General features: G+C 37.7%; 2 protein-coding genes across 3 annotated transcripts in view; both read left to right on the top strand.

Moving 5' to 3' along the window:
• Positions 1–14,987, top strand: part of ACSL1 (acyl-CoA synthetase long chain family member 1) — a 37,817-nt gene extending 22,830 nt beyond the window's left edge. Inside the window, exons 8-21 of the mRNA XM_053976087.1 lie at positions 887–919; positions 1,097–1,148; positions 1,939–2,012; positions 2,778–2,855; positions 5,186–5,320; positions 6,926–7,060; positions 7,799–7,894; positions 8,911–8,983; positions 9,636–9,724; positions 12,077–12,193; positions 12,553–12,696; positions 12,910–13,011; positions 13,113–13,184; positions 13,384–14,987. Coding sequence (XP_053832062.1) covers positions 887–919; positions 1,097–1,148; positions 1,939–2,012; positions 2,778–2,855; positions 5,186–5,320; positions 6,926–7,060; positions 7,799–7,894; positions 8,911–8,983; positions 9,636–9,724; positions 12,077–12,193; positions 12,553–12,696; positions 12,910–13,011; positions 13,113–13,184; positions 13,384–13,524 — 1,341 coding nt within the window. The 3' untranslated portion in view covers positions 13,525–14,987. The remainder of the gene's footprint in view (positions 1–886; positions 920–1,096; positions 1,149–1,938; positions 2,013–2,777; positions 2,856–5,185; positions 5,321–6,925; positions 7,061–7,798; positions 7,895–8,910; positions 8,984–9,635; positions 9,725–12,076; positions 12,194–12,552; positions 12,697–12,909; positions 13,012–13,112; positions 13,185–13,383) is intronic.
• A 1,413-nt stretch (positions 14,988–16,400) lies between these two features.
• Positions 16,401–27,668, top strand: CENPU (centromere protein U). Of its 2 annotated transcripts, none has more exons than XM_053975343.1 (12): positions 16,401–16,479; positions 16,606–16,674; positions 18,046–18,163; positions 19,555–19,684; positions 19,989–20,079; positions 21,171–21,243; positions 22,263–22,380; positions 22,762–22,840; positions 23,881–23,928; positions 25,243–25,304; positions 26,503–26,659; positions 27,328–27,668. In XM_053975343.1, the coding sequence occupies exons 2-12, from the start codon at positions 16,624–16,626 to the stop codon at positions 27,463–27,465; spliced, it is 1,065 nt and encodes a 354-aa protein (XP_053831318.1). In that variant the 5' UTR covers positions 16,401–16,479; positions 16,606–16,623; the 3' UTR covers positions 27,466–27,668. The 2 variants fall into 2 exon arrangements, with proteins under 2 accessions (XP_053831318.1, XP_053831317.1); XM_053975342.1 differs by having other exon boundaries at positions 16,603–16,674.

Here is a 27,668-nt window from a genome sequence, read left to right as displayed (position 1 = left end):
GTCTAGGGCTCAAAGGAATGCATATGCTATTATTGTGTACTTGGAATGTAAAGGCAGTGGTGAAGTTGATGTCTGTCCTCAAAGGGTTCTTCCAAAGATACACTTAACAGAAGGTCCTCTTTAACTTGCATAAGCCCTTAAGCTAGTATTGTTTCTAGTTTTAAGTAGGCATTGCAATAGTAAGTCTTGATTTGAAACTTTAAAGTTATAGATACTGAACATTGGCTTGCAAGTATTTCCTCTTACTCACAATATTCTTGGTGGTTAAAGGATTGTTTTTGTATCCTTTCCCTTCTGCCTAAAGAACGCTAACATTAGTGGTCAGGTCTGAGTAACTAAGGAGGAAGACGGATGAGAGTTTCTCCTGTATAGGAATTCAAACCAGCAGTGAAACTCAGTTTTCCTTGGAGGTGCTTGCTGAGATGAATCTTCCTTCATTTAACCCATAATTGTTGGTGGCACATCTTCTGCATGAGGTATAGGATTGTCTGTTGTCTTATCATAACCTAGAGCTTCCCTAGGGAGTGACTTCTAGTTTATTAACTGGAGAAAATCCCTGTGAGTTCAAGAAAAATTATCACTTTTGTATTTGTAGAGCATGGTAGTTATTCTATGTATTTTTTAAATGTGTTTTAAGGCTTTTGTTACTCTTACATTAGCCAGAGAATCACAGAATGCTTTGGGTTGGAAGGACCCTTAAAGATCATCTGGTTTCCATCCACCCTCCAGCCATGGGCAGGGATTGCTGCACTGGGCATTTAAACAAGTTAAAATGCCTTAACAGAGTCTAAATAATGAACTATTATGGTATTTAGTAATGTTTGATAAATTTAAAACAAGAAAGCTACATGCTTACGTCTACACTTTTTCTCTCTTCTTTCTGTAGGAGCTAGGAAGAGCACACAGGCAAAAACCTATGGTAAGTGTGAAATTGGTTCAAATGACAATGTGAAGCTGGTTAGCATTCTTTAGATCAAACTAGCAAATCTCCCTATCTCCCATAGCTCAGAAATAACACTAGTACCCTGATGTTTTGTCCAGGAAAATATTTTCCCTTGCTGTCTTAACCATACTAATACTTTCTTAACTCTCATAGCCTCCAAAGCCAGAAGATCTAGCAGTCATCTGTTTCACCAGTGGAACAACAGGTACACCTCATTACATTATGTAGAATTTATTATTCTGTACGTGCAAAGTTAATTCAGAAGCCCTCCTATTGTTCCCCCCCCCCCCCCAAGATTTCCCCCTGCTGCTGCACCTTTTTGGCAAGTAGTAGCTGGGGTAGTGTTACAGTAAAGTTCCCTTGGAATTTAAATTTTTTTTTCCCTTTTATTAATACGGAGTTGCAGTATTGGAGGGTGGAAGTGTTATGTTTTTGGGCTTGGAAATAAATAATGAATTTGTATTTGCATAATAATAAGGGCTCTGCATCAAACTTCAGACTATCAATTCTTCCATAGTTGTTTTTTTTTTTTGTACTTTATCAGCAGAATTGTTCCATAGGTCTAAGCAACCTTGCTGTAAGACCAAAACAGACTGTCTAGATGTCACTCACTTGACATTTGTGAAGTTCATACCCACTGGCATGGAGCATAAGGAAAGAATAAAGCAACCAGCTATATTTTTAAAACACATGTGAGAACAGAAATTAATCTGGGTTTGGTTGCTGCATCTTCACAGAAGAGTTGAACTTTGAATGAGAAACATATCCAAAAACATGATGATTTCTTAAAACTTTAGGCTCCTTAAAAAGTTATAAGACTTCATCATAAACTGATTACTAAACTGTTACCAGCTGTTCTTGACAGTGTTTTGTTTAATTGATACACAAAGAAATGTATTAATATCAAAGAATACTATCACATTAGTTTTGCCACTGCTACCTTAACTTTAAGGATCTGAATTTCACTGTTGAATCCTGATGTCCTTCTTCCTCAGGAAACCCTAAAGGAGCTATGATCACTCATCAAAACATAGTCAGCAATACTTCAGCTTTTGTGAAAACTACAGAGGTAAACTGAAAAGATAAACATTGTGGACTTTCTTGAAGGGAAATTATCTCATGAGTAAAACAAACACTTAAATCTCTAACTTTGGTCTTAAGCTTTAGTAAGATCCAAGTGAAAATGTAACTTGACAGCACTCTGTGCCTACTACTCAGAAATCAGTGTTTACTGGTTATTCTGTCAGGGTCAAAAACCTGGCAGATTACCAATCTGTTCTGATGTAGCCAAAGTGACATAATGATCCTGATGTGAATGTACATTACATTGTGCCATGGGCTTATAGTGTTTCTCATTAGTGCAAGGAGTACTGTTTCTAGATTAAGCATTGGTCTCACAATTAGCTCATGTAAAGTACTTTTGATATTAACCTTAGGGTAAATTGGATAAACAAACTTCCTAATCTAAGATGAAAGATTTTTTCAAACCAATAGTATTTTAACCTCTATTGTCCTCCTACCCTCCAAATATATGTAATGGAACTCTGTGGTTTCTATCAGAATTTATCACTCGTAAGATTCTAAAGAGGAATAAATTGTAATAATCTGGTCACTGTACTCAACTCTAAAAGATTGTTTCTGCTGTTTGTCTTTACTCATGCTAGAAAGTCATTGCTGTAGTCTTTTCAATGAAAAAAAGACAATGCAGCTCCATTACAAACAAAACTAAAGCAGGAGCTGTGCTCTAGAGTTTAGATGCTAGATTTTACTGTTGTGTTTAACTTAGGCAAAATAGAGACTCAATGAGAATTAAACTTTTTGCTAACACTTCCAGAAATCATTTATGCCTTCTTCTGATGATGTTCTGATATCATTCCTGCCCCTGGCTCATATGTTTGAGAGAATTGTTGAGGTAAGCATCTGTTTGTTGTACTAAATTATTGAGAAGCTTAATTTCTTACAGAATGCATTTGGTGAAATATGCTTTTCCTTCTTGACTCTTGTAAATGTGTCTGAAAGCTTGAAGTAAGGTTCAGGAAAGCAGTGTCCTATAAACAGTATGTAGTGAGCACTAGACAATTGGTTTTCATGCCAAAATATAAACATTAACCTTAGAGCTAGCTCTGGTTTTCTAGAACATGAGGCAATCCCTTAGAACATGTACTACTGCCTAGAAATTCCCTCCAGTATAATTAGTGCATTATTAAAAATCCATGCCATTCTTTAGTCTGCAAACTTCAAAAATTTATTTTATAAGGAGGCATCCTGTTTGTTTACACAAAACTAAATTTAAGTTAAACTCACCATTGCTCCCAGGAAATTTCAATAAAGAGGCAGGAACTTTGTTTCCAGGGAATTTTCTTCCAGGAAGTGGAAGTGGCTTTTAAAGCCATTTCAATGACAAAACTTTGAAGTTCTCTTGGATCACTTGTTTTACCATATAGCAAAATCTGAGGCTTAATTTTTGAGAATGAAAGAGCTGCAGTTGTCTTAATGCTGGCAATCTTGAAGACCTCTGGGCCCATTTTGGGTGCTATGCATTATTGAATGGATGCAATTCCATTGTGCTCTACAGTATGTAAGAAGTTCATGTATTAATTACTGCAGTTACTGAAGGTGAATTAACACCTCTTCCTCAGGTAAGACTGCAAGTACATATGTTAAAGGTTTAGAGAGGGAGTATCCATGCAAGCATGAAGATGCATATGAAGCCAGAAATTGTTGTGTGACTTCCATTAGGAATCCTAAGTTTTCTACTGAAAGTCTGTGTGTGTGTATATATGCAAAAATGTATATATTCAGATGTGTGGTTTTTTGTGTGTGTATAGAAGTCTCTGTGTGCCTATATATATATATATGTTACAGAGATTTGGAATAGTACATAACTGAGGTCTACAGGTGCCTCTGGACATTCAACACTTTTTCTTCCTGGTCACCTTGATATCAGTTATACCTCAGTGTCTGTTTTATTCCTGTCTTGCACCAGAACATACAAGTTCTGTAGCTAACAGCTCTGCTCTTGATTATGCAGTAGGAACAGGATAGGAACTTTCATTTAAAATGAAAAAATGGAAAGAGTGTTTGGATTGCAGTATTCCTCTGCTGGTTGAGGCCTGTACAAAATAGGTGGTATAGCTGCATAAGGAAATTAACCAAGACATTATTGGTAAAAAAGAGAAAAGATTCCTTGCTATTTGGGATAGATATGAACACAGGCTCTGTGAGAACCAGTCTTCACAGTTCTGTTTTAAAGTTGATGTTTCCTTGGTTTTGACATCATATGGAAGTTAGAGGGTCAATGAATTTGACTTGACAAATATGTTCCCACTTAGTAAAGGCAGTTACTGCTCAGTCCATATGGACTGATATATTTACTGCTTTTAGCAGATGGTGGCAAAATATAGGTGGAGGGGCAAAGTGACTCTTTAGCATGTCTCATGCAGTAAATAAGAGGATAGCTAGTAGGGAATCAATGAGCAGATGTTACAGAGGAAGCAGAAGAAATAAAATCAGGTAGGTATAAACACAAGGGAGAGGAGAGATGTTAAACAGTAAAAAAAAAAGGAAAAGAGAGTAAGGGGTGTAAGGTAGGTGGTGAAGCTTATAGTCGTCTAGCTTCTAGTCAGAAAATATAGAACACAACAGGATTAAGTCTGCCTACCTTTGTCTAGGTCTGAAGTGATGCAGAAATAAGCTCTGGCTCTGCTAGAATCTTCTGAAGAGCATCTTGATCACCTAAGAACCAAGTCCTCTGCTCACATCAATCCTGTGAAATGAGAAGGAAAACCAGAGTGCAAGGACTGGAAATGAAGTAGCAAGTAGGCAGAAATCCTCACTGGCCTAGTAAATAGCATCTGCTGACTATAAATGCAGAGTTTCTAGGCATAAAGCAGGGGACAAACAAGTCTAATATTTTTAAATAAGCTTGCTAAGTATTTCAAATAGAGAAGTTCTCTTTTTCAGTTGTTTCCTAACTCTTGAGTCACTGACATTACTTTATTTGACCAACTACCCTTTTTGGATAGAGTTTTGTGCTAAGCTTGAAAGTGTGATTTGTGTACACCAGATGTGTCTTGCTACTTGGTCTTTCTAGTGCCATCTTAGAGTGTGAGAATGCTGCAAAACTAGTCCAGAAGTTGAGAGGATTTAAGGTTGATCTCTGCTGCACAGGACTGTCATACATACAGAGCTGGAACACATTGTACCTCCTGTGTTTTCAGAGTGTTTACTTTCTTCTAACAGTGTGTGGTTCTGTGCCATGGAGCCCGGATAGGATTCTTTCAAGGGGATATCAGACTACTCATGGATGACCTAAAAACATTGCAGCCAACAGTATTTCCTGTAGTACCAAGACTGTTGAACAGAATGTTTGACAAGGTAAGTCTACAGGCACGAGTACTGGTTTTTAAGAGACTCCGTAAAGTTTGTGCTGCCAGAGTAGGAATAACTACTCTGCCTGGGATATTAAATTGGCATGCTAACAAATGTGTGCATCTCTTTCTAGAAGAGAGCTGAAAGTGCAGGGAATAGTACTGGTTGCATTAAAACACTTTCAGGCAACAAATACTAGTGTTGAAAAGTCTGACTAGGGGACTTGATTCTCTCTATCTTGATTAGTGACTTAGTGTTTTGCTCTGAGCAAGTTATTTAAGTCTAGCCTACAACACGAAAATGAGCCTTGGCATCCACATGCCACACTTTTAGCATCTGACTCATGGAGTGGAATTTGCAAAGCAAGGTCAGGTGTTTGCCTATGTTTGCATGGACACACAAATTTCCTACATGGCAGCCAGAGTGTGTTCTAGCTGGGAGAACTGTCAACCAGCCAGTTGGGAGTGCTGGAGAGAATATGTCTGTAGCCCCACTCTCCTGTGTATGCTGCTTGCCTGCTCACAGTTAACTGAGATGGGAATTTGAAAGTAGATTCTTTCCTGAGCTTCAGATTTTAATTGGCTTTTTGTATATGGGTGACTGACTCCTTTTAGGATACAGCCAGGGGAGCTAAAGGATATAATAAATCCTATGACTGCTAAAGAAATGGCAGAGCTGTCTATGCTGTCTTAGCCAGGAAATTTCTCTGATCATGAGGCTAGAGAAACACCAAGTAACACAAGGTTCTGTTTGGCTCAGGAATAAATAGTGCAACTGGAATCCATTTGGAGGGGAGGAAAACCCGAGACCAGCTTTTAGTACTTAGAATGTTGCTCCTTATTCTGCTCACACATTCTCTACTGGAATTTGAGAATCAAAAAGCTTGGGACTTTGTTCTCATAATTTCCTCTTGCTGCTTTAGTCTGTTGCCTTGGGGCTTCCACCGTTTCAGCCTCACCCACCCTTGCAGTAATCTAACATGTGAAGCCAGCAAGCTGGGGAATTGGTGTGGCAGGGGGGCATAATGCTGCAGTCTGCATGCTTTCAGTCATAATGCTGAGTCTTCCTCTTTCCAAATGAATATACTAATGTGTGGGTTACTGTTGAGTCTGCTCTCTGGCTTCCTAAGAACAACTAGAAGGAGCCTTTGAAAAGCGGTCGAAAGTACAAATTTGTATGTGCAAGATAGATCTCTATTTGGTGTTTCTGAAGTGACCTGCATCTCCTCACAACACCCTGTGTTACATTATGTATTATGATAGGGTTTTTTTCAGAAAATGCTGAGGATTATGCTCAATTTGAATTTTGATGATACTAAAATAGAGAAGTAAACCATCCATTTTCATTCATATATTTTAATTAAGAAATTATGCATTGAAACAATATCACACAGTTTAATGGATATTAAGAATTTGTTAAGTGCTGATTTCAACTCTTGAACTGAGGTCAAAATAAAAATGCGCAAATATTTTTTATTAGAATTAAGATGCCTATCAATAAAAGTTGTTTTCATTTATTTGGTTTTCACTTTGAGTCTCTGTGCATGGATATGTAAGAAAAAGGGAATGGTAGTGTATGAGGATTCTAACCCTAGTTCATCTTTCTTAATAGATTTTTGGGCAGGCAGATACTTCTTTAAAGAGGTGGCTGCTGGACTTTGCTTCCAAGAGGAAAGAAGCAGAACTCAGAAGTGGTATAGTTAGAAATAACAGTTTCTGGGATAAAGTTATCTTCCGTAAAATACAGGTATGCTTGAAAGCCTCTAAGTTAAACTTTGCAATTGTTGGATTTCATACAAATAGTTATAATCTGCTATGGCTTCTTCACTGAGTTAAGACTACCTGGCTACTCAGAGTAAAAATCAGAGCTGTCTTTTTATTTTCAACCTCATTTTTTCAATTCCCTTAGTTGTCATAGTATCAGCTAACTGTATTACAGAAGTCACTCTGAAACAGTCTGGTGCTTCTCTCTTACCACTTTGAAAGCAAACATTGTCCTTCTGAAGGACGAATGCTAAGTATGACACAGTGCCACCTGTAGCCCCCACTGTCTTCTCCCTGTTGGTTACTAGTAGGTCATGCCTGCTGTTATATCTGGCACTCACTTGTTGTGGCCTTAACCTTGGCTGTACAACATGCCTATGTTGCTGCTTTTTATATCATTCAGGATGTATGAGAAACTGATACAAGGCAGTTAAATATAAAGCCATCACTGTAAGGCCATGGTTTAAGCTCTTTTTTGCAGAGTCTGCATTGCAGTGACACCATGTACAGATACTGTATGTTTGAGATTCCATATCTTCCAGCCATTAATGAGACTAGAAACACTGCAAGAAAAACAGCTTGCAATAGGAGACTAAACTTTTACTCTCTTACACTTGTGGGTGGCACTGTAGGTGAAGAGTGGCTAAGGGTGTCGAGAAGATGACTCTGGAAACATTTCTAAAATGCTTTTGGTGTCCACAGTATCTTGTGTTTGTTGTAGGCAAGTCTGGGAGGAAGAGTAAAGCTGATGATTACAGGAGCAGCACCTGTGTCTGCAAGTGTACTGACATTCTTGAGAACAGCTCTTGGCTGTCAGGTGAGTTGCCTGGCCTTAGTCCTAAACCCTAAATATTTTAACACCTGGCTCCAGCTTTGTTAGAGCTTTTCTAGCAGTCTGATGATATGGATAGCTCTTTCAAGTATTCTTGGAGACTATACAAGTGCATGCTCTGTTCCTGAGTTTCTCTCAGTCCCCTGAAATTTCTGTATTCATCCCAAGTTTTTTAACTGAAGTAACCAACTGACCTGTCTTAGAGGAAAGATTTTTTTTTTTTCCCATGGGCTGCAGTAAGCAATAAATTACCTACTTTATTTAATTTTCTGGAGTTTGCCTTGCTTACAGAAGTATTTGTAACTACTGTAGAAAATCTGATAATCAATGTGGTATTATTGTACTATTGCTGTTTTGAAGATGAGGCTGGGGTGAATCAAATTGCACACATTGCATTTATCTTCAGAGCCTCTTCAAAGTATATGCTTTTGGAGGTAAAATTTGAACAGCAATGGTATAGAATACAACAAATGTGTTGAAATTAAATAAATTTCAAGGATAGAAAGCAAAAATAATCTAAAATATCAAACTCCCATAATTTCCTGAAGTTTTTCAGTGGTGTACTGGTGTAACAATGCATTTTGCATAGAAAAGGGAAGCCTGTCATGTGTATAGCAATCACAGAGCTGTCATGAGATATAGGGATTACATTTCTGGCTGTCTCAGACAAACCTATTTTTAAATTATGTGAATGAAGTCACTGCAAGTGTTATGGTTTGTAATTTCTTTCTTACTTCCTCGGCTGTTTTCTGTTTTAATCTAAACAGGTGTCAGGTGAAACTGAGCAAAACTTTTGAGTAAATATTGGAACTGAAGGTGGAATATTAGCACTTGAAATTGTGCATTAATATTTCAGGGGTTTTCTAGATGGTGCTGAGGGTTTTGGTGCACTCAAATTTAGACAATTAGAAGAAAAGAAGCAAAATATTAATTGCATTTTAATGAAGAAACTTGGTGTTGAAAAGTAATGGTCTTAGATGATATTTTGATTTCACTTCTAGTTCTATGAAGGTTATGGACAGACTGAATGCACAGCTGGATGTTCTCTGTCATTGCCTGGTGACTGGACTGCAGGTATGATGCTCAGCTATCTGTCTGTTAAATTTTACAATTACTGAAACTTTTAGAGGTCCCTGACCAATTTATTTAATCTTCAGTAACACCTATCACGAAGGATAATATTGGTCAAGTGAAATAAAGTTTTGAAGAGATCCCTTGACATTTCTACCCCTAAATAGCTATGAATGTTCAGTAATTCAAACTTCTAATAGGATTTGTTCTTGTAAGTTGAAGTAGCTTTAGGAGAAGGAAGGTCATAGTATTAACCCTTGTAGTTTCTATCAAACACATCTTCTGTGTATAAAGGCAGTACTGGAAATGCAAATGGCATTTTTTGGTGTTTGGAATTAAGAGTTTGCACTTCCCTGAGCTGTTACATCTCTAGCTCCCCAACTGAAATAATATTACTAATGGAAACTATAGTGGGACTTCTGCTACTTAAATATGTCTGAAGAGTGAGGATCCTGATTGTAAGAAAAGTCAAGCTTCAATACATAGTTCAGCTTGTAACATTCTTAGGGATATTTGAGAATTTAATGTTTCAGTCCTGGCATATTTAAGCTACCAGAAATCAGTTTTCCATCTTTCTTCAGTATGTAAGCAGCTAATTTTTTTCAGAATCTGACTAAAAAGCATCAGGCTATTGAAGTGTTACTCTATTTAATAGGTCATGTTGGAGCACCAATGCCATGCAATGCCATCAAGCTTGTTGATGTACAAGAAATGAATTACTTGGCTTCCAAAGGAGAGGGTGAGGTAAGTAAGTTCAGAAAGGCAATAAGAGCCTCTTGGGAAATTCTGGAATTTTTTTTTTTTTTTTTTGTTTCTGAAATAACTGAGTTCAGTAAAAGTGCTAAACATGGCCTGCTTCCTAAAATCTAAGATGCCTGCATGCCATACCAGTTAATGATTCACAGAAGCAAATCAGGAAATAATATATGGGAGGGGAGTAGAAAGCTTGCATAGTAATGTTATCCCACAGGTTAACAGATGGTTTTATGACCATACATAAGGCTGTATGACCAAGGCAACATCTTCCAGCTGTGGAACAGCTGGGAAGTGTGGCCACCTCATACTGCTGCTGCCCTTCAGCAGAATGCTGGCAGAGGGCTTCCCTCCCTCCCTACTGCCAAGGGCCAGAGAACAGCTGATGCATATAACCAGTTACCCAGCTTGTGATGTGTGAGATGAGGTAATTTAAAGTGGCTAGGAACTTCTGAGAAATGGAGATCAAGTGCCATGAAGGTTGCTGATGATTTGTGGTGCCTGCCTGCACATTTTTCTGAACGTTTTTTATGCAGTCCGCACAAATTGAACATGTATGTTTTACAAATTGCATTTTGAGGACTCAGCTTTATATGTGATGCTATATGCTGTCTTTTAAAATAATTTTTCAAAGTGTATACAGATTTAACTTTGTGTATACTTTGAACAGATGTTCATGTAGTAATTTATTTTCCCCAAGCCTTGAAAGCAGATTAACTGTGGTGTCTTTTATATGCTTTCAAGAGGCTGTGGGGGCAGCTGGGGGAATGAGAAATTAAAAGTAGCTTAAGCAAGTAACTGATTTGTAAAGGCTGTAAAGGATTTATAGTATTTATCTGTTTTGGTTGTGATTTGTATGAGACTGGAAACAAATCATTGAGCTTTAACTCCCAGAAGTACTTAAAGATTTAGTTGGTCTTGGTGGTGGGAAACTGCTTGCAAGTGAAGAACAGTGTCAAAATTCTTCTGTCTTGCATATGACTCCATATTTAGTCTTCATCAGCAAGTTTTGCTTCACTTTCAGTATGATCTTAGAGCTTGGTTTGCTAGAGGAGCTAACCTCATATTTTCTAATGAGAAATAGTTAAATAGTTAAAAAACAATCTCCTGAAAGTGTTTTGCTTTCATTTAATGTGAGTTTGCTGCATTAGGAGTTACTTTGGACTTGAATAAAAACGGTAGCCCCTTAATATATCGGGTGCCATCTTTGTCTTTCAGGCCTAACTTCCTCAGTATAAACTATTCTAAATACACAAAAAAGTATTGTAACTTCCTTCACAGAACTCAAAGCCCATGGCTATTGAATTGGCTCTTCTTATCCATTTGCCTAAAATAAATATTCTTCCTTATTTTCTGCTTTTCATCTGGGTTAAATATTTCTAGTCCCCTTCTCTGAGAGTAAGTTTGCAATATTCTCTGCTCTGTCAGCCTTGATTTTCACTTCTGCCAGTCAAGAAGAATAAATCTGTCAATAGAATTATATATGAGCATATGCAGATGAGGTCTCAGTGCCAGCTAGCAGGATACAGATAAATGGTTGGCTGTCTCTACTGGGAAAAGCTGTGACCTACTGCCTTCCTGTGATCTTAGGAGCTGTGAAAAATAAATATTTGATGGGTCAGTCTTTGACTTGACTGGAACATGTAGAGTTCTCTTTTATTTGTATCCTTCCAGGTAAAGTCTATTTTAGAACAGAAATGACTTGCTTTATGAAATATGACTTTAGTTTGGTACTGTCTCCATGACATCATCAGAACCCTCACTAACACTCTGATCTCCCTCCTATTGACAACATCTTATGTTCATTGTATTGTAGTTCACCAGCATGCTGGGTAGGCACTGAAAGCTTTTCAAGAATTGATTGCTGAACTACATTAGTAATTCATTCTAACCTAATTTTTGGACAACAAATGTACCATTTGCTTGATACACAACTGTTTTTTTTTTCCTCCACTAGTTCTAGCACAGTGCCCCTCCTGTTTACCAAAGCTGAAATGAACATGTTGCCAGGCTGAGAGATAGATTACTGGATCTAGCAGAATTTTTTCACATAAACAAATAAAACCAAATTTCTTCTGATAGGTTCCAGTTATTCAAATAGTGGGTAGGAGCACTACTGCTAGACTGGAAGATATTAAATCCTTCCAATTGCTTCTTATTCTATTTCATGCCAATGGAAAAAGTTAGGTCTCCAAAACCCATGAGCAGAAGTTCCTGTACAAACACAAACTTTCTCTTGCCTTTTTAATGGGCATTAAGAACCATTGGAGAAAGCATTTGTTGATAGTAGTGATTGCTAACTTTCCTTCATTGTAGCATATATTAACAAATGGCTCTTTTCAGGTTTGTATTAAAGGAGTAAATGTGTTTCGTGGCTATTTGAAAGATCCAGAAAAAACAGCGGAGGCTCTGGACAAAGATGGCTGGCTTCACACAGGAGATATTGGGAAATGGCTACCAGTAAGTTAACTTACATAGCTGGAATGATACTTTTATAGTTACTGGCAGAAATTTAATAAATAGATTAGAAAACATTTGGTATTGAACAGAATTAGTTTGGTGAAAGACAAGAATTTGTGGATAATCATTGTTGTAACTGAATCTGTGTGCCTGGGCCTAAAAAGTTATTGACAGTGCCAGTGCTGAGGCTTTTCCCAGTTTAGTGTTAGAAGAAAATAGGTTATGTATCCATCTAATCTAGTTTGACAGTTCTCTGGCTCTAGCACAGTTTTACTGTGCCAGTGTGGCATGCCTAAGGTGTGTAGATTGGTTTTTCACTTGAAGTGCTGCCTCTGAGTGAAAGTTATTTTTGTCAACAGAATGGTACATTGAAGATCATTGACCGGAAAAAACACATATTTAAACTAGCTCAGGGAGAGTACATAGCACCAGAGAAAATAGAGAATGTGTATCTGAGATGTGAAGCTGTTGCACAGGTGTTTGTCCATGGAGAGAGCTTGCAGGTAAGCATTTTTCAGGTAATTTTAAAAATTAGTGCAAGAGGCAACTGCAGAAAAGTCTTCCTTTCTTCCTTCCCCTCACCCCAAACTTTGGGACTGAAATTTAAATTTTTATTGTAAATTATTATCATTATGCATTTCGGTTCTGATTGGATTCCAGCAGTTACATAGTTGACTTAGGAATTTTTGTCAAGCTTTTCTCTTTTTTTTTTTTAGGCTTTCTTAGTAGGTGTTGTGGTACCTGATCCTGAAACTCTGCTCAGCTGGGCCAAGAAAAAAGGATTTGAAGGCTCCTATCAAGAGCTATGCAGAAACAAGGTAAGCCATATCTAACTGAACAGTTAGCTGTTCTGCATCTACTTTTACAAGTTGCTGCTTATGGAAGCATGAAGCTATACAACATATTTCTGTATCCACAGGATGTAAAAAAATACATTCTGGAGGACATGGTGAGAATTGGGAAAGAATCTGGTTTGAAGTCATTTGAACAGGTATGATGCTTATGAGAACCAAATACCTAGTTCTTTAAACTTCTCAACACCAATATGATCTGATTCTCCAAAAACTGCTTTTAATTTGTGTCTAGAAAACTTTTCAAGTGACAGGCTTTTTTAAGATGTCTGGGCAAGTTTTTAATAGTCTTGTGTATTTCAAGGAATACAGCTTGGCTAGTAACTTTTTATTTTCCAGGTGAAGGACATTGTCCTGCACACGGAAATGTTTTCTATTGAAAATGGCCTGTTGACACCCACACTGAAGGCAAAGAGACCAGAGCTGCGAAAATACTTCCAGTCACAGATAGATGAACTCTATGCTAATGCCAAAATGTAACTGCGAATGGAATGAGGAGAGTAGCACACGTCTGTCTACTGTTAGCCTTCATATCTGTATTTTGACTACAGCAAAAATAGGGAAGGAAACTGTGCAATCATTAACTTGTACAAAAATGGGTACTTGCCATAGGAACATTGAAGAAATGGAACACTGCCTTACTGTCAAGTTGTGTTGCATACTGTTTTTATGGTGACCTACAATTTCCAAAAAGAGCCTTAACTATAAATGGTAACTATATGTAAGTTATTTAATATTTCCTTGGTCAAAAATGGGACTCACCTTCACCAAGGAGCTAAGGTTTTATTGCCAGCATGTTTGCTGTCTGCAGTGTGTTTTGCAGTTGTCAATTCCACAAAGGATTTGGCAGCTTTGAAAATGCCTCTAAGTATCTTGCATCCTCAGAAAAATTACTTAAGCTGTTCAAAAAAACCCAGCTACCAAAAAACCCAAACCCTTACAGTTTGCATGGCTGGTATCACATCTTTTGTTGGTCCTAGTATTAACTGAGACAAGGCATCTGAGCTGTATCTCCCCTCTACATCTGCAGCCAATTATGGGATGTACTTTTATAACTCCATACAAAGAAGACTGAGTAGAAGTTCCTCAGAGTCTGCATATGGTGGTTCTGCACTGTGTGGATGCAGTTCATTCAGCAAGTGTAGCCTCTGCTACATTAGCATGATCCTGGAGTGGTGCCAGCCCTGCAAATGAGCAGATCCCAACTCTGGCAAGAACACTAGAGACCTAAAAACCAAATCAGAAGGATGGGCTATGCTAACAGTCAGGGTAAACATTGCACCTGTACCAGACACTTGTTTCCCTGTAATGAACTTGTATTTAAAATGTGTTTTATAAAAATGTGCCAGGCCCTCTGTAAGTGGAAGAGCTTCTGACATAACCTGTTTTTTGTGCTGTATGTATGAGCCACTGAGTGCTCCTCACTGAATAGCAAAATAGGTCAGGTAGAATGTTTTTGCCTGATGCTTTGCAGCAATTGGAATGATTTATACATGCCAACAGAACTGTGTGTTGGCCCAGGATAGATATTTGTTCAGGGATAAGAACCTAATTCCCAGATAAATTGCAAAATAATAACTAGTTATCTTTTGTTTGAAAAATCAGCAGAAATAAGCCTTATTACAGCATAAGTTTTTTTGTTATCCTTAACAGAGTTGGTTTTGCATTAACATTCATTGCTGTTTTTTGAAAACATGGATATATGTAAAATACAAGCACAACAAGGTTTGCACTAAGATTTGTGTGATTGTAATGCACTACTCTGTAGCATAATTTCATATGTGTATACAATTCAGGTACACAAATCAAAGTCAACTGTTAGAGCAGTAGTTTTACATTGAAATTCAAATGTTTGCTTAGTGTTGGCTATTTCTATGTTTTATAAAACCAAAACAATTTTCAAAACCAATGAAGGAAACCAAAATAAATATTTCTGCATTTCAGTGCTGTGATGTGTTTGTTTATCAAGGAAAAATGCTGCTGACTAGCAAGCCCAGGTGTAATATTCTAACTGACAAGCTGTAAAACTCCACTGCTACAGACATACTAAATACAGTATAAAGGCTGGTTGTTTACACTTTTGCTTTTGGAAAGTGACTTTTTATGTTTAAGGTGTTGGCCAATATTTGTAAGAAAAGGATGCTGTTGTATGTAATTTTCTCCTTCAGTACATTACTAAACAAGCAAATCTTTACTTCTATTTTTGTCTTTTTCTTGGCAGTTGTGTTCTTACCATCACCTCAAATGACTTCAGTGAAAAGTGGAGTTTTCTGAAACTGTGCCTGGGTTGTAGTGGGTTTCCTTATTCCTGCCCTCACACCATGCATTTAGCTTAAATCAGGGGTATGGTTTGAGAGTTTTCAGGTATGGAGTTACCAGACCAGGGGAGAGGAAGCACCACCACCTGGACACTATTTAAAGCTCCATGTGAATATAGATGTCAGTGCAAGATGCTAAGCAAACTTCTGATCCTATTCACTGTAGAGTTTCTCCTCTTAAGTAATTTTGTATGTTCCTTTACACATTTCTTCCATAGTGAAGGAAACCTAAACCAAATTTGTCACTTACTCAGTAACATACTCAAATCTGTGTGCATGCTGCTTGGAAAGGCAGGGAAGTGTCACCACACATCTCCAACTGGAGATAGCTGAGAGATGGATGAGAACTGGATCCAAGGTTTATGTTCTTAACAGCATTCTATTGAAGAAACCTTTCTGGAAAGCCATCTATCACTACAGAACCAAATTTGTACTGTATTATTTGTGGCTTATGGGGCTAGGTGCTATAGCCAGCAAAATAGAAGGCTAAAGAGAGTTTACCACCTCTTAAGCCTGAAGTGTCTATTTCACTGTTTTAGCTTATTTGTCTGGCTAAAACCACAAGGGTGCGTGTAGGTGTCAGTGTCACCACCGCCAGTGTGGCAGTCCTTCCAAATGACAGGGCTTGACAAATTGCTGTATCTCCTCTTAACAATTTAATTGCCACAGATGGAATTTTAAGTTTTCAAGCTAAAGCCTACTTTGTTTTTTTCTTTTATGCTGTGTAAATTAATTTCTTAACTGTTTGTGACCGTAGCTTTCGCTTTTATCTTTGCAGAAGCGATCTCTTTCGCTTGCTTTTCCAGATGCGCAGCGTCAGTTTAGGGAAAGGGAGAGGGGAAAAAACAGGGAAGTTCTTGTGGTTTGTTTTTTGTATTTAATCAGAGTCATTAACAGAAAACTACGGAGGAGCGTGGTGGTTAGGTGAACTCCTGGGAACAGTGAAAGGGCTCCCGGTAGCGGTGTTGTGGCGGCGCTGTCCCGCTTCCCCTTCCGGCCTGGCCGCTTCTCCCCGCGCCTCCCCTTCCTCCCGCCGGCGGCGCGCGCGGTTCCAAAGGCGGCGGGCGGCTGGCCTGAGCGGCCGGGCCGGCGGGAGCGGCGCTTTACCGCTTTTGAGGTGAGCTGAGCATAACAGCTTGAATAACAAAGATTTCCCGTTCTCTCCAAGTACCGACACGGAGAAAGCGGAGTTGTATCGGGGACAATTTGTCACTAACTTCATCCTCGGTTTTGTATTCAGCAGCATATACTGAATAGTGAAATGTCCTCAAAGAAGAAAATAAAGAAGAATAATACCAGCTATAAGCTAGAGGTAAGTTTCGCTACGTAGGGCAGAATTCAAACAGTCAGTGTTTTGGTTTTGTAGAGTGTTAAAGGAGGGCAAGGTGAAGGGCCTTGAGGGGAAGCCGTGTGAGGAGTGGCTGAGGTCACTTGGTCTGTTCAGCTGGAGCCTGAGGGGAGACCTCATCGTGGTCTCACCTTCCTCACCGAGGGGATTGCAGGGGCAGACATTGATCTCTTCTCTCTGGTGACCAGTGAGGGGACCACATGGGGTGGCCTCAAAGGTTGAGGTTGGATATTAGAAGTTCTTCACGCAGCGGGTAGTTGGGCACTGGACCAGGCTCCCCAGGGAAGTGGTCACAGCACCAAGCCTGACAGAATTCAAGGACTGTTTGGACAGTACTCTCAAGCACAAGAGTAAGAGTGTGACTCTTGGGGTATCCTGTGCAAGGTCTTGTGGGTCCCTTCCAGTGCAGGATATTCTGTGGTTCTGTGTTGTGTTACTGTGCAGTCAGGGCATTGTCTCTGGAGGTGGATGCACAGGGGTTAATGCAGAGTTTGCTGTGCACTGTGAACTGCTGTGCAGTCCCTGCTGGGCAGGCTTGAGGTACTGATGTGGAGTTTTCTTTTTTCCTTTTAGGAGTAGCACAAAATGGACCATTGACTTTCAAACGGGCAAAAGTTTAAAAGCAATCTCATAAAAGAAGATTTATAGGGGAAATAGTTGGTATTTGATACTATAATAGAAATGCTGGGGCACTGCTAAGCACTGGTAAAATAAAAAAAGCTCCAGAGGTCAGTCTTTTCTGGTTATAATTTACCCTACAGGTATACACAGAAATTAGAGAGGAAAGTCACTTGTGCATTTTGTGAATGGCTCACAACTGTTTCATAAACTAGTGTCATTCTCCTTTACCCTTCTGCTTTACAGAATTGTCTCTGTAATCCTTGATTTATAAATTCCATTTTTTTTATAAGAAGTTACTCTATAGCTTTTCAGTTTCTTAAGATGAAAGTAATTAAATTGGACAAGGGTAGAAATTTGTGTGATATAGAGATGAAAGAACAAATATTTTAATGCCTGAAAAGGAAAAGACTACAGATCATAGAAACTAGGTATTAGAGTGTTTTAAGATTTGTAAGCTTGTACACTTTTATGAAATAAGACAAAGCTTGCAGTAGAATACCATATCAAATAGCAGAACAGAAACATTTTATACCATCACGTCTTTTAGGGGAAAAAATCTCATAGCCTGAGACAAAAATATACTTCAAATCCTGATGTCATAGCTTAGGAGTCAATATGGTCCCAGCCAAATATTCTTGACATTTATTGTCACATTTAACCTGTTGTACATTCAAAGAGCTGGGTAAACTGGCTGTTAATTTCATACCCATCCAGGAGCACAAAGCTGACTCCAGTCTTCGGTGGAAATCACTTCCGCTTGAGGAACCAGATGTTTCAAGGATATTGAAGGTAGCAGAAACAAATCAACTTGAGGAACTTGATGATTCCTTTGGTTAGTATTATCTTGAATGTCATTTAATGTATGATTTTCACAAACCAACCACATGGACAAAATACTTGAGGTGCTTACTTAGGAAAAGGTTTTGGTTCTTTGCAAGAGAAAGTAATGGAGAGGAGAGACAGATGGGATTTCGTGTTATTTTCTGTAATTTAGGAAGTAACAGGAATAATGCTGTAGTATGTGCAAATAAAAGTCAGTGGAAAATACTGGCTATGCCACCTTTATGGTCTGAATGGTAGAATTTCATACATCATAATATTGCAGTGTGTAAGAACTTACAGTTAAAAACCAAAGTTCAGTATCTTAACTTCTTAAATTGAACAAATTATGGAGTGACATTTTTGCTATTGTAAGAGTATTCATGGTAGCAGACTTGGACATTTGCAGGGGTGTTTTTCTGCCACTTTCAGATGTTACTTTTAAAAATAACGTATAACCATACATTTTTTGGTGAAGGATTAAAATTACTTCCATGCTTTATATTGGAATTGTGTAATGAGGCCTCAATACCCAGGAAGAGAATCAATTTAGATGGCATAAATGCTTCTCTGTGTGGAGTCCTCTGTTGTATCTATCTGGTTTTTTTTAGTTTTGAAAACCAGTGTATAATTAGAAGCTGTAGAGAAAATGTTAAGAGCTATTTCTCAACTGTAGTAGTTATTACTCTGAGAAAACTATGGAAATATAAATGTGGCTTAGCAACAGCATTGACAATGAGGTATAAAAACAATTTAGCAAAAAGTTGTTTGTACAGCTAGGCTGCAAAATGAAAAACTTTTTCCTTATTTCTGTGGTGTGTGTTTAGACTGTAAAAAGGATGCCCACTGACACAAATGTAAACTAACACAAAAGTTTTGTTTCAGTGTGCTTGAAAAAGAAATTTATACTGTGGAAGGCATGCTAAAACCTAAATTTTTCAGAGTTCTAACCTGTTTTGGTAGCTACCTTCAAGAATTCTACGTTTACAAATATTCTGTAGAAGCAGTGATTGCCTTCTCATAACATTCACTAAAGTAGCTTGAAATCTATATTAAAAAAAAAGAAAGTAGTTGTTTGAATGTGTAAAATGTTTACATGTGCCATAGCAAAGAGAGACTTGAAATAAACTGTACCAAGTATTTTGCTTGCTCTATGCCATGTGTACATGCCGAGCTACCTGTGGTTTGGGTTTGTAAAGAAATAGCAGGCAGATGGCTACAGAAACTATAAAACCTTTCACTATATATTTTTTCATAATCCTCAAATAATACTTGTAACAAGAGCTTGCATTTTATTAGTTAGCAAACCACAAATATTCTAACTAAATGCTCAATGGGTGGCAGTGCTCTTTGTGTTAAAAGATGGGAGCAGTGTTCATACAGTTTATTTTTTGTTCTTTATAGATCACCCTTTGCACAGTACTGCTGTGGATGCTTATGGAGAGGAACATTCACAAAACGAGGCACTCAGTCGTGTTTCAGCACCACAAAGGCAAAATACAGACAGACGGTCTGGTGGGAAAAAAAAAAAATTGTGAGCATTCAACTTAATCTTTAGATTTTTAGATTTAAAGGGGAAGGTGTTCTACTTAAATTGTATGTAACAAAGAAAAATAGTTTTAAAATATTTTAATTAAAATTTTGGTATATTTCACATATGTTAACTCAAATTTTGTTTAAATCCGAAATTGTCTTGCTATTTAATTCAAGCAAGAGCTTTAATAGTACTCGTATGAGACATAGCTGTACAAAATGTTTCCCAAAACACAAGGTTTTGTATATATGGTTGAAGATCATCCTTCCTCAGAGGGTACTAGTGTATGTTTTTCTTTTCCCAGTAAAAAAACACGTTACTCAAAGCCCTCCAATGGTGATGTTCAGAAATTCAACACAGCTGGTGCTGGAGAGGAACCCCTTGAGGAGACTGTGGTATCGAAAAAGTTTCATGATTATTATCAGTCAATTTAATTTTAATTCACTTCATACCATGCCTGCATTAGAGGATGGGGGGAGAGAAAGACCTTCCATTTGTTTCTCAGTACTTAATTGTATCCAAAATAATCAGTCCTCAGAGTATTCCAGTGAGGTGGCCAAGTGAAATTCTTAAAGCTACAAATCATCACGTCAACAAGGAATATAACAACCAGGTGTTCCTGGATCCTGTAGCCTCTTGCTACAGGAGTCTCTGGCTCATTTGGGAGTATATTCTTTCCTTTTTTCAGTTATCTTCCTTGTTCCTGGAATATATGTTCTCAAGGAATGGCATACTAGATGGAACATGAATCCTTTGTACTTGTTTGATATTGAAGCAAAATGAGTTTATGGGAAAAAGAATATTGATAAAATTAATTTTGAATATGTGTTAGAATTAAAAGCCATTCAGTCTTGAATGAGTGTTTTTGAACACTTATGCCACAATTAGTGTAAAATGCTTTTGGCCCACTTAGCTGCCAGACATACAGCAGGAATCAACTGTCTGCAGGCTCAAGAAAGTAACCTATGATAAAAGAAGCTGTGCAGTAGTTGGAACAAGAGTTTTTTATGTATTGAAATTTATTGAAATTGTACACTCAGTACAGAGTGTTAGTCTTTCATCAGTAGGCTGAATGCATGCAGCACTTTTGTACAAGTGCTGTTGTGGTGTCACAAAGTAGTCGAAGTAGAGAAAGGATTGGGTCAGAATGTGGGTGAAAAGGAGGGTGAGCAGGCACTGTTGGTCAGAGAATTGTTAATCCTGGTCAATGACTGTGCTGAACCAAAGGTCCTTAAGCTTCTTAGGATGTCTGCAGCCCTGCTGCCTGGCCAGTGGCTGACAGATCGGTGGCCAGCGCAGTCAGGTACCCACTGTCCCACAGCAGGGTGACCACTGGGCTGGGACTGATGGAACAGGCCAAAGGAAATGTTGCTGATGATTCAGTCAGGAAATGCTTTCTGAATTCTGCCTAATTGTCATCTCTCAGGAGTTTAGATGAGTAAACCTAGGGTTTATTCTGGAAATTAATGTGCTTTTCATCTTACAGAAAACTCCGAATACTACTCAATTCCAGGCAGAAAAGGAGCAGCCTTCAGATGAGAGCACATCAGATCCTTCTGGTAAAGTACACTTTTCAGAACTCCCATATAGCTTTTCTTCATTAAAGATCGAAATTTTTCAATAGTTTTCATTTCTGGAATGTAGCAACAGAGTGCTTCTAGAAATGGGAAGTTTTAATTTCAGTTTTGGTATAGACCCCTGTTTGATCCTCATGGTTTGCATCCCTAGACTTGCCTATTCCTCTCCTGAAGGGGTAAAGCATAGATGTGCATTACACCTCTAAGTCAGCCTGGTTTCCTTTGGAGGGAAGCCTGGAGCTATGGCTATGAAGCTGTAGGAGGTGTCAGTACATCCCTTGGTCTGGAAGCCTGGAGCAGCAGCTGTGGGGCTGAACTTGGAGTGCCCGTGACTGCAGCACAGGCGCAGCTGTCGGTGTAAAGACCCTTGAGACAGGGAGCTCCAAGACAGTGGCATTTTTCAGTAGGAAGAAACTGTCCCTTGTGTCATCTTGCTTCCTTTGAACAGAACCCCATGATGTTTTAGTATTGGATTTACACTGGGGAGTTTGTGAAGAAACATGGTTTAACTTTCCGTGGAATTGGTTTATAATGCTATTGCAAAGTTTAAAGAAATGTATTTGTGTATAGTGGGTTTTTGAAACATATATTATATTAATAAAAAAATGTATATAAATATAAAAGCTCATGATTCTTTGAGTAATGCAAGGCAAAAATTCAGGCTAATAGTTTTTTAACACAAAAAAAGCAAGTCTACATTACACTATGTAGTTTATTACTTAGTTTACTGATGTGTTCCTTGGCTTGCCTGAATCAGTAAAGAATAAGAATTAAGTTACATATAATTGATCATCCCAGTTCTAAGCTGTTCCCAGGCAAATCTATCAAAGTTACTCAGGCAAAGACAGATGAAATAATTAGAATATTCCTCTTCTCAAATTTCACATTAAAATACTCATAACTTTTAGATGGTTGTTTTGATGATGGGCACAAGAGTTTTTCTATTGTTTTACAACATGTACCAGAATTGTGCAATGCTTATGTTCATTCTGTTCTTCCAGTGGATAGCCCACATTCTGTACAGGTTTGGTGTCCCAAAGAGCTGAAGAGATCTCTTAGAGATATTACAGAACTGGATATTGTTCTGGCCGAAGTTGAGAAGATAGCAGAAAATTACAGGTAAATATTCTGCTTTTCCATGACTGGATATTCAAAGTTTTAAAAAGAAATATCTGTGCTTTTGCTAATGGTCTCTCCTTTAGGGAATCAGTATTTCATAGTTACATTCTGATGTTAATGATTATTAAGTATCTGTGATACAAATGTTCCTTAACATGTGAACTTGACATGGTCTCCAGGGATTTGATATTTTTCCAAACAACAACAGCACATCTCAGCTGGTATTTTTCAAGCTAGAAATTAAGCTATTGCTAGTATATGAAAGAACTGCATTTGTCTAGCTGCTTAACTCTGGGCTTTATTTGTTACTCAAAGGAGGGGTTTTGGATGAGATTTCCCCTTTATTAAACCAAATATGTTTTGTCCCTCTGACTTCTCCAGACAAAGCATAGAATCAAACATTTGCAGAAAGGCTATCAGTGACTTTTCTTCTGCTTTCAAGGATCAAATCACTGATCTTGTAAGTACACCAGAGATAAAATCAGTTTTGTGGTCAAAATACCTATGGTTTTATATTGCCCTTTACACGTTCATTTTACAAGCTGCAAAAGTTTCCAGTCTTTTGTTAGTATAAGTAATGTGAAAATACAATTTGTTGTGTGCAGGTTATGATTGGCTGCCTCTGTGCAGGCTTTCACAAGAATTGCCTCTAGACGCAGCACTGGGGTCATGCAAGTACTTTGCCAAATTGTCACCTTTTGAGAATAGGGAAGCATCCAATAATCCTGAAATGTTGGTCATATTTAAATCATTATGTAGTAAAACTGGTGAGCTGCATAATTTAAATGAGCATACAGCTATGTCAAACACTGTTTTCAAAGCTCATTGACTAGAGTTTTAAAAGGTGGATTTAATTTTTCTGCTGTCTCAGTGACTTCTTAGGAAGGCCTCTAACATATTCCAGGGGAAATCATCCTTTTTTAATTAACATTTTGAACATAACTGTAAGTGTAAGATATTCAAGAACCATCTGGACACAATCCTGTGCCATGTGCTCTAGGATAACCCTGCTTGAGCAGGGAGGTTGGACCAGAAGACCCACTGTGGTCCCTTCCAACCTGAGCCATCCTGTGATTTATTGGCTGGAAAGATTAAGGTGATTATAATGAGTAAAATGAACTCAGAACTTTGCAGGAGTTGTGCCAAGTACAATGGCTAAGTACTAAAGCTACAGTTATGAGTGGTTCATTAGAAGTAATAAGTGTTGGAATTACCAGATTTATACATCTGTATAAAGATATAGAAAAATTAAGGTAGGTATAGGAATTGGTACAAGGAGTATTATTTGCACTAACTCCTTTTGTGCAATAGTTTTCCTCTGGCATGAGGAGAGAGGAAAGAATCAGTACACAACCAGTGATGTCCCTTTGAACCAGGGTTGTTTTTTTAAAAAAATAAAACCCCAACTTTTTATGTTATTCCAAAGTAATTCTTGCAACCATGTTTTAGGAGGCTAGTGATGAGCTCAACCTGTCAACCTGTAATTCTTCTTTTCTGTAGATAGCAGGAGTCCAGGAATTAAAGAATATGAAGAAAAAAAATGCTAAGGTAAATACATACCTATCACTAGATTGTAGAGCATACCGTTGTGGCATTGAAATGGCGAGAACTTGACTGGAAGAGACAAAATAATTTACAGAAAGGTGTACTGTACTCAGACTCAACTGCACAAACAGAGGTTAGGGAACCACACAAAGTTGTTTGGAAAAGATCTGAGTAAATGTTGTGGATTGCAAACTGCTATATTGTGTAAAAAGGAGTGCACATTAGGATGGTAAGATCTATGCATATCAGTTACTCTTTTGACTTTTTGGTATATTTTTTTTTTAATGAGTGAGGCCTCTGGAGAGCCAGTTAAATAATGAACTAACCTTAAAGAAACATAAATGAATATAAAATCTAGGAGAGCAGCAAAGATAGCAACCTGTGAGGATAGAAATGGGATTGCTTAATTTAAAGAAGGGAAGACTCAGGCAGCTGCATTCCCTAAATAGATGCAGAGTTTTTGTTCAGAGGAAGACAGTTCCTCTCTTCATTTATAGCAAGTAGGAATTTGCTGACTATGCAATGGGAATGTTGACAGAAGGAGGCACTAGTGTAAGGGCACAAAAACATTGCAGTGGTTTTAACAGGGAGAGGTGAATGCCCTACAGAAGAGAGATTTAAGAGCAGCTTAGGCACTCTCTGGATTTCTGCCCAAATTAACATCTGCAAAATTTTCAATGTCAAAATAGCTTTAACAAATAGTCAACATAAAGCTTATCCTGGGAAGTAGCAATTAATATGCTAAAGTCTTGTTGACTTGGGGTGATATGGTAAACTGCTCTGCATGTAAAATGAAAGTCTTAATACACACCTAGCATTGACATCCACTCAGATTTATCCTTAGTTGGCTTCTTAGACATTTGTTTAAAATTAAATTTTTAGTTGCTAAATTTAAATTTGTGATGAATTTCGAGTGTTGGTTTTTTTTTAATTGTATGTTATATTAAAGAAAGCTTACTTGGTTATGGCAGTCATCCTGAACATACATTCATGTTATTTTTCATTTTTAAACCTAAAATCTCCTAGAGTTCATAATGTTTGAAATTAAAAAGTCACAAACTCCTTTTGTATGCTTGTAAATCCAGTGTTTCTTAAGAAAAATTTTGGATGGAGATTAGAGTTTGACATTTTAAACAGCTTTAAATTGTTTCAAATATAGATGTAACATATGGCAGTTTATCAGGTCTGGTATCTTAGAATCTTGCACAATGACAACCAGTGTAAAACCTCAGAGAAATAAAAGGCAGTGAAATTTGAGTTGTTTGCCTTTGAAGTTTTAGAAACTGCTTTACAGACTTTGCTCACTGTTTGTTTCAGGCAATAACAAACATCAGAAAGAAAAGGCAGCAACTGGTGCAAGTCAGAGAAGAGCTAATTGGGTGTGTTTCTAACGATGCACAGTAATAGCCTGAAGAAGTTAAAGAGTCTGGTATTTTATAACTCAGAAGGGAAAGTAACTTTTTTTGTTTTCTCCTTTTATTTTGATGAAATTACCACTGTCCTGCTTTTTGTTTTTACAAAAGCTCGTGATAACCTCTGCTTTACATATTTCAGTTGTCTAGACAGTGATTCTTGCAAGTTCTCTTAGCTAACTAGATACTGGGAGGGTGTTTCACAACATATGTTCATAGGAAGAACACCAGTGTTAGGATTTGAATTTGCAAAGGTGCTAGATCATAAATTACAAAGGTAATTCAGAGGACTTCTTTGGTTTTGAGGTGGGAGATCGTATTTCACCTCTGCATGTGGCCAGGGGTTGCTCTTAGTATGTGGTTTATTTCCTTCTCGTGTGGCCACACAATTCCCCTTCTCTAACTTGGCATTAATCTTAAGTGTCATTTAGATACCCAACACAGGAATTATGTGGTTGGAAGAACCATTAGACTTCCCCAGATCCCTTGGGTTGGTAGTGACAAGCTTTATACTGAAGCTGCATTTAACATACCCTGTAACTTACCCTGTAAGGTAACATTGTAGGGAACCATGGGCTTGGGTCCACAAAAACAGGGTAAAAACCTTTTCTCTATGGCCATGAGAGGTGTTTTTCTTTGTACTACTATGGACAAACTTTTCTCAGAGAACTATTTGAAGACCCTGAAAACTGTCTTCACATTTTTATGTGTTGTGTTTTAATCCTTTGATAATTTTTTTCCTGCAACCCTGTTTATGAAAATCACTGTTACTCAGTTTTAGAGTGCTACTTTAATGGATCAAGCACTCCAGTTTATTTAGCAGAGGTGTAGGTAGTTTGTAGATCATGAACAACTGAGCTTTGCAGGCAGGGGTGCGCAGAAGCAGAATACTTTGTATTTAAGAAACTACACTTCAAAAACCTAAATGCTTAAGAAAGAGTGGCTACATTGTCAGATGCAAAAGAGAGGTTTGGGTCTTTTTGGTGGATTTGGACTCATGCCCCTGTTTAAGTACTGTGCTTGTTCTACCTAAGCACTATTCCATAGTAACCTATGATTTGTATTTCTGACCAACCTTTTAAGAATTCTTTCAGAGGAAATAGGGTCATAGTTATTCATGCAATAAATATGCAGATGTAAGCATCAAAGTCTTGATCTTTTTCAGAGCTGAACCACAACTGACACAATTACAAAGAGAATATGCTGAGTTACAGGAAAGGAAATCTTCCTTGAGGCAAACAATTGAATTAATTACTGATTTAAAGGAGCTACAGCAAGACTGTTTGGATTATAGAGAAGAAAACCCAAAAGAAAAAGTAGTAGTAAGTACATATTCTGCATGTGTTTTGGTTTTCTAAGTGTTTTTATTTTAATTTTTGGAATTTATTTATTAACATCTCTTAAGTAGCAGTATTTTGTTAATTGTCTTTGTGGAAGCAGCTTGAGAATCACTGCTGAACTTTACTGTAGTATCTCTCTTGTTCTTTTGGTTGCATATTAGAAGTGGAGTATTTCAGAGAAGATTCTGCTGCCTTGATCTCAGTATCCAGGGATTCAAAAGACAGAGAAATGAAACAGTTGTCCTTAGTTGTAACTTTTTTATAGAAATTGAATACTAACAGTGGGACAGAAGTAATTAATTGTTTGCGTTGTTATTGTTCAAAAGCAGGAGAAGCTCTGGCACTTCCGTGTAAGATATTTAATGCTGAGAACAGTGCTGGTATGTCATGACCAGAGTAACTTCTCATGTAGCTTTAGAACCTGTTCCTGTTATACCCAGGACCTGCCATGGTATTTTCTGTGGACAAGGCTTACACACCTGCCTTGTGTAAGGGAAATCCTCACATTTCAGAAGACACTCTAATTTTGGCTGTTGTTCACTTTTAAAGGTCATGTTGCTCCACTTCAGAGGAAAAATAAATACTGATATGTAAGTTATATTTCCAAAAGTTAAAAATGTTGCCTTGTAATTTTATTTCCTTATCAACAGTATGGAACTTCAAGCCTCCCTGCTCTTCTGGTGGAGTCTCGGAGAATTCTAGGAGCAGAAAGGCACTTTGAGAGTATCAATATGAAACTGGAAGAGGCTCTGGCTGTACAAAAAGAACAGGAATCAAAGAAAAATTAAGTGTCTTTTTAAGACTTTCAGACATTCAGTAGGGACAGTTATTAGAATTGTCAGTGCTTAAAGCTTGTTTAATCATTGTTACTCTATTTTGTTTCAGTGTTTAAAAGAAGTCAGCAACTTAGATATTGTATCTTTTTACAGTCCAATATCAATGAAAGGAAATAGTGATCACAGTTAATAAAACTTTTCCTTACTCTGAACAA

The sequence above is a fragment of the Vidua macroura genome, chromosome 4, assembly GCF_024509145.1.
Source record: "Vidua macroura isolate BioBank_ID:100142 chromosome 4, ASM2450914v1, whole genome shotgun sequence".
Classification (NCBI taxonomy): Eukaryota; Metazoa; Chordata; class Aves; order Passeriformes; family Viduidae; genus Vidua; species Vidua macroura.
The sequence above is the reverse complement of the archived record's forward strand: the minus strand, read 5'-3'. Positions and strand labels throughout refer to the sequence as shown.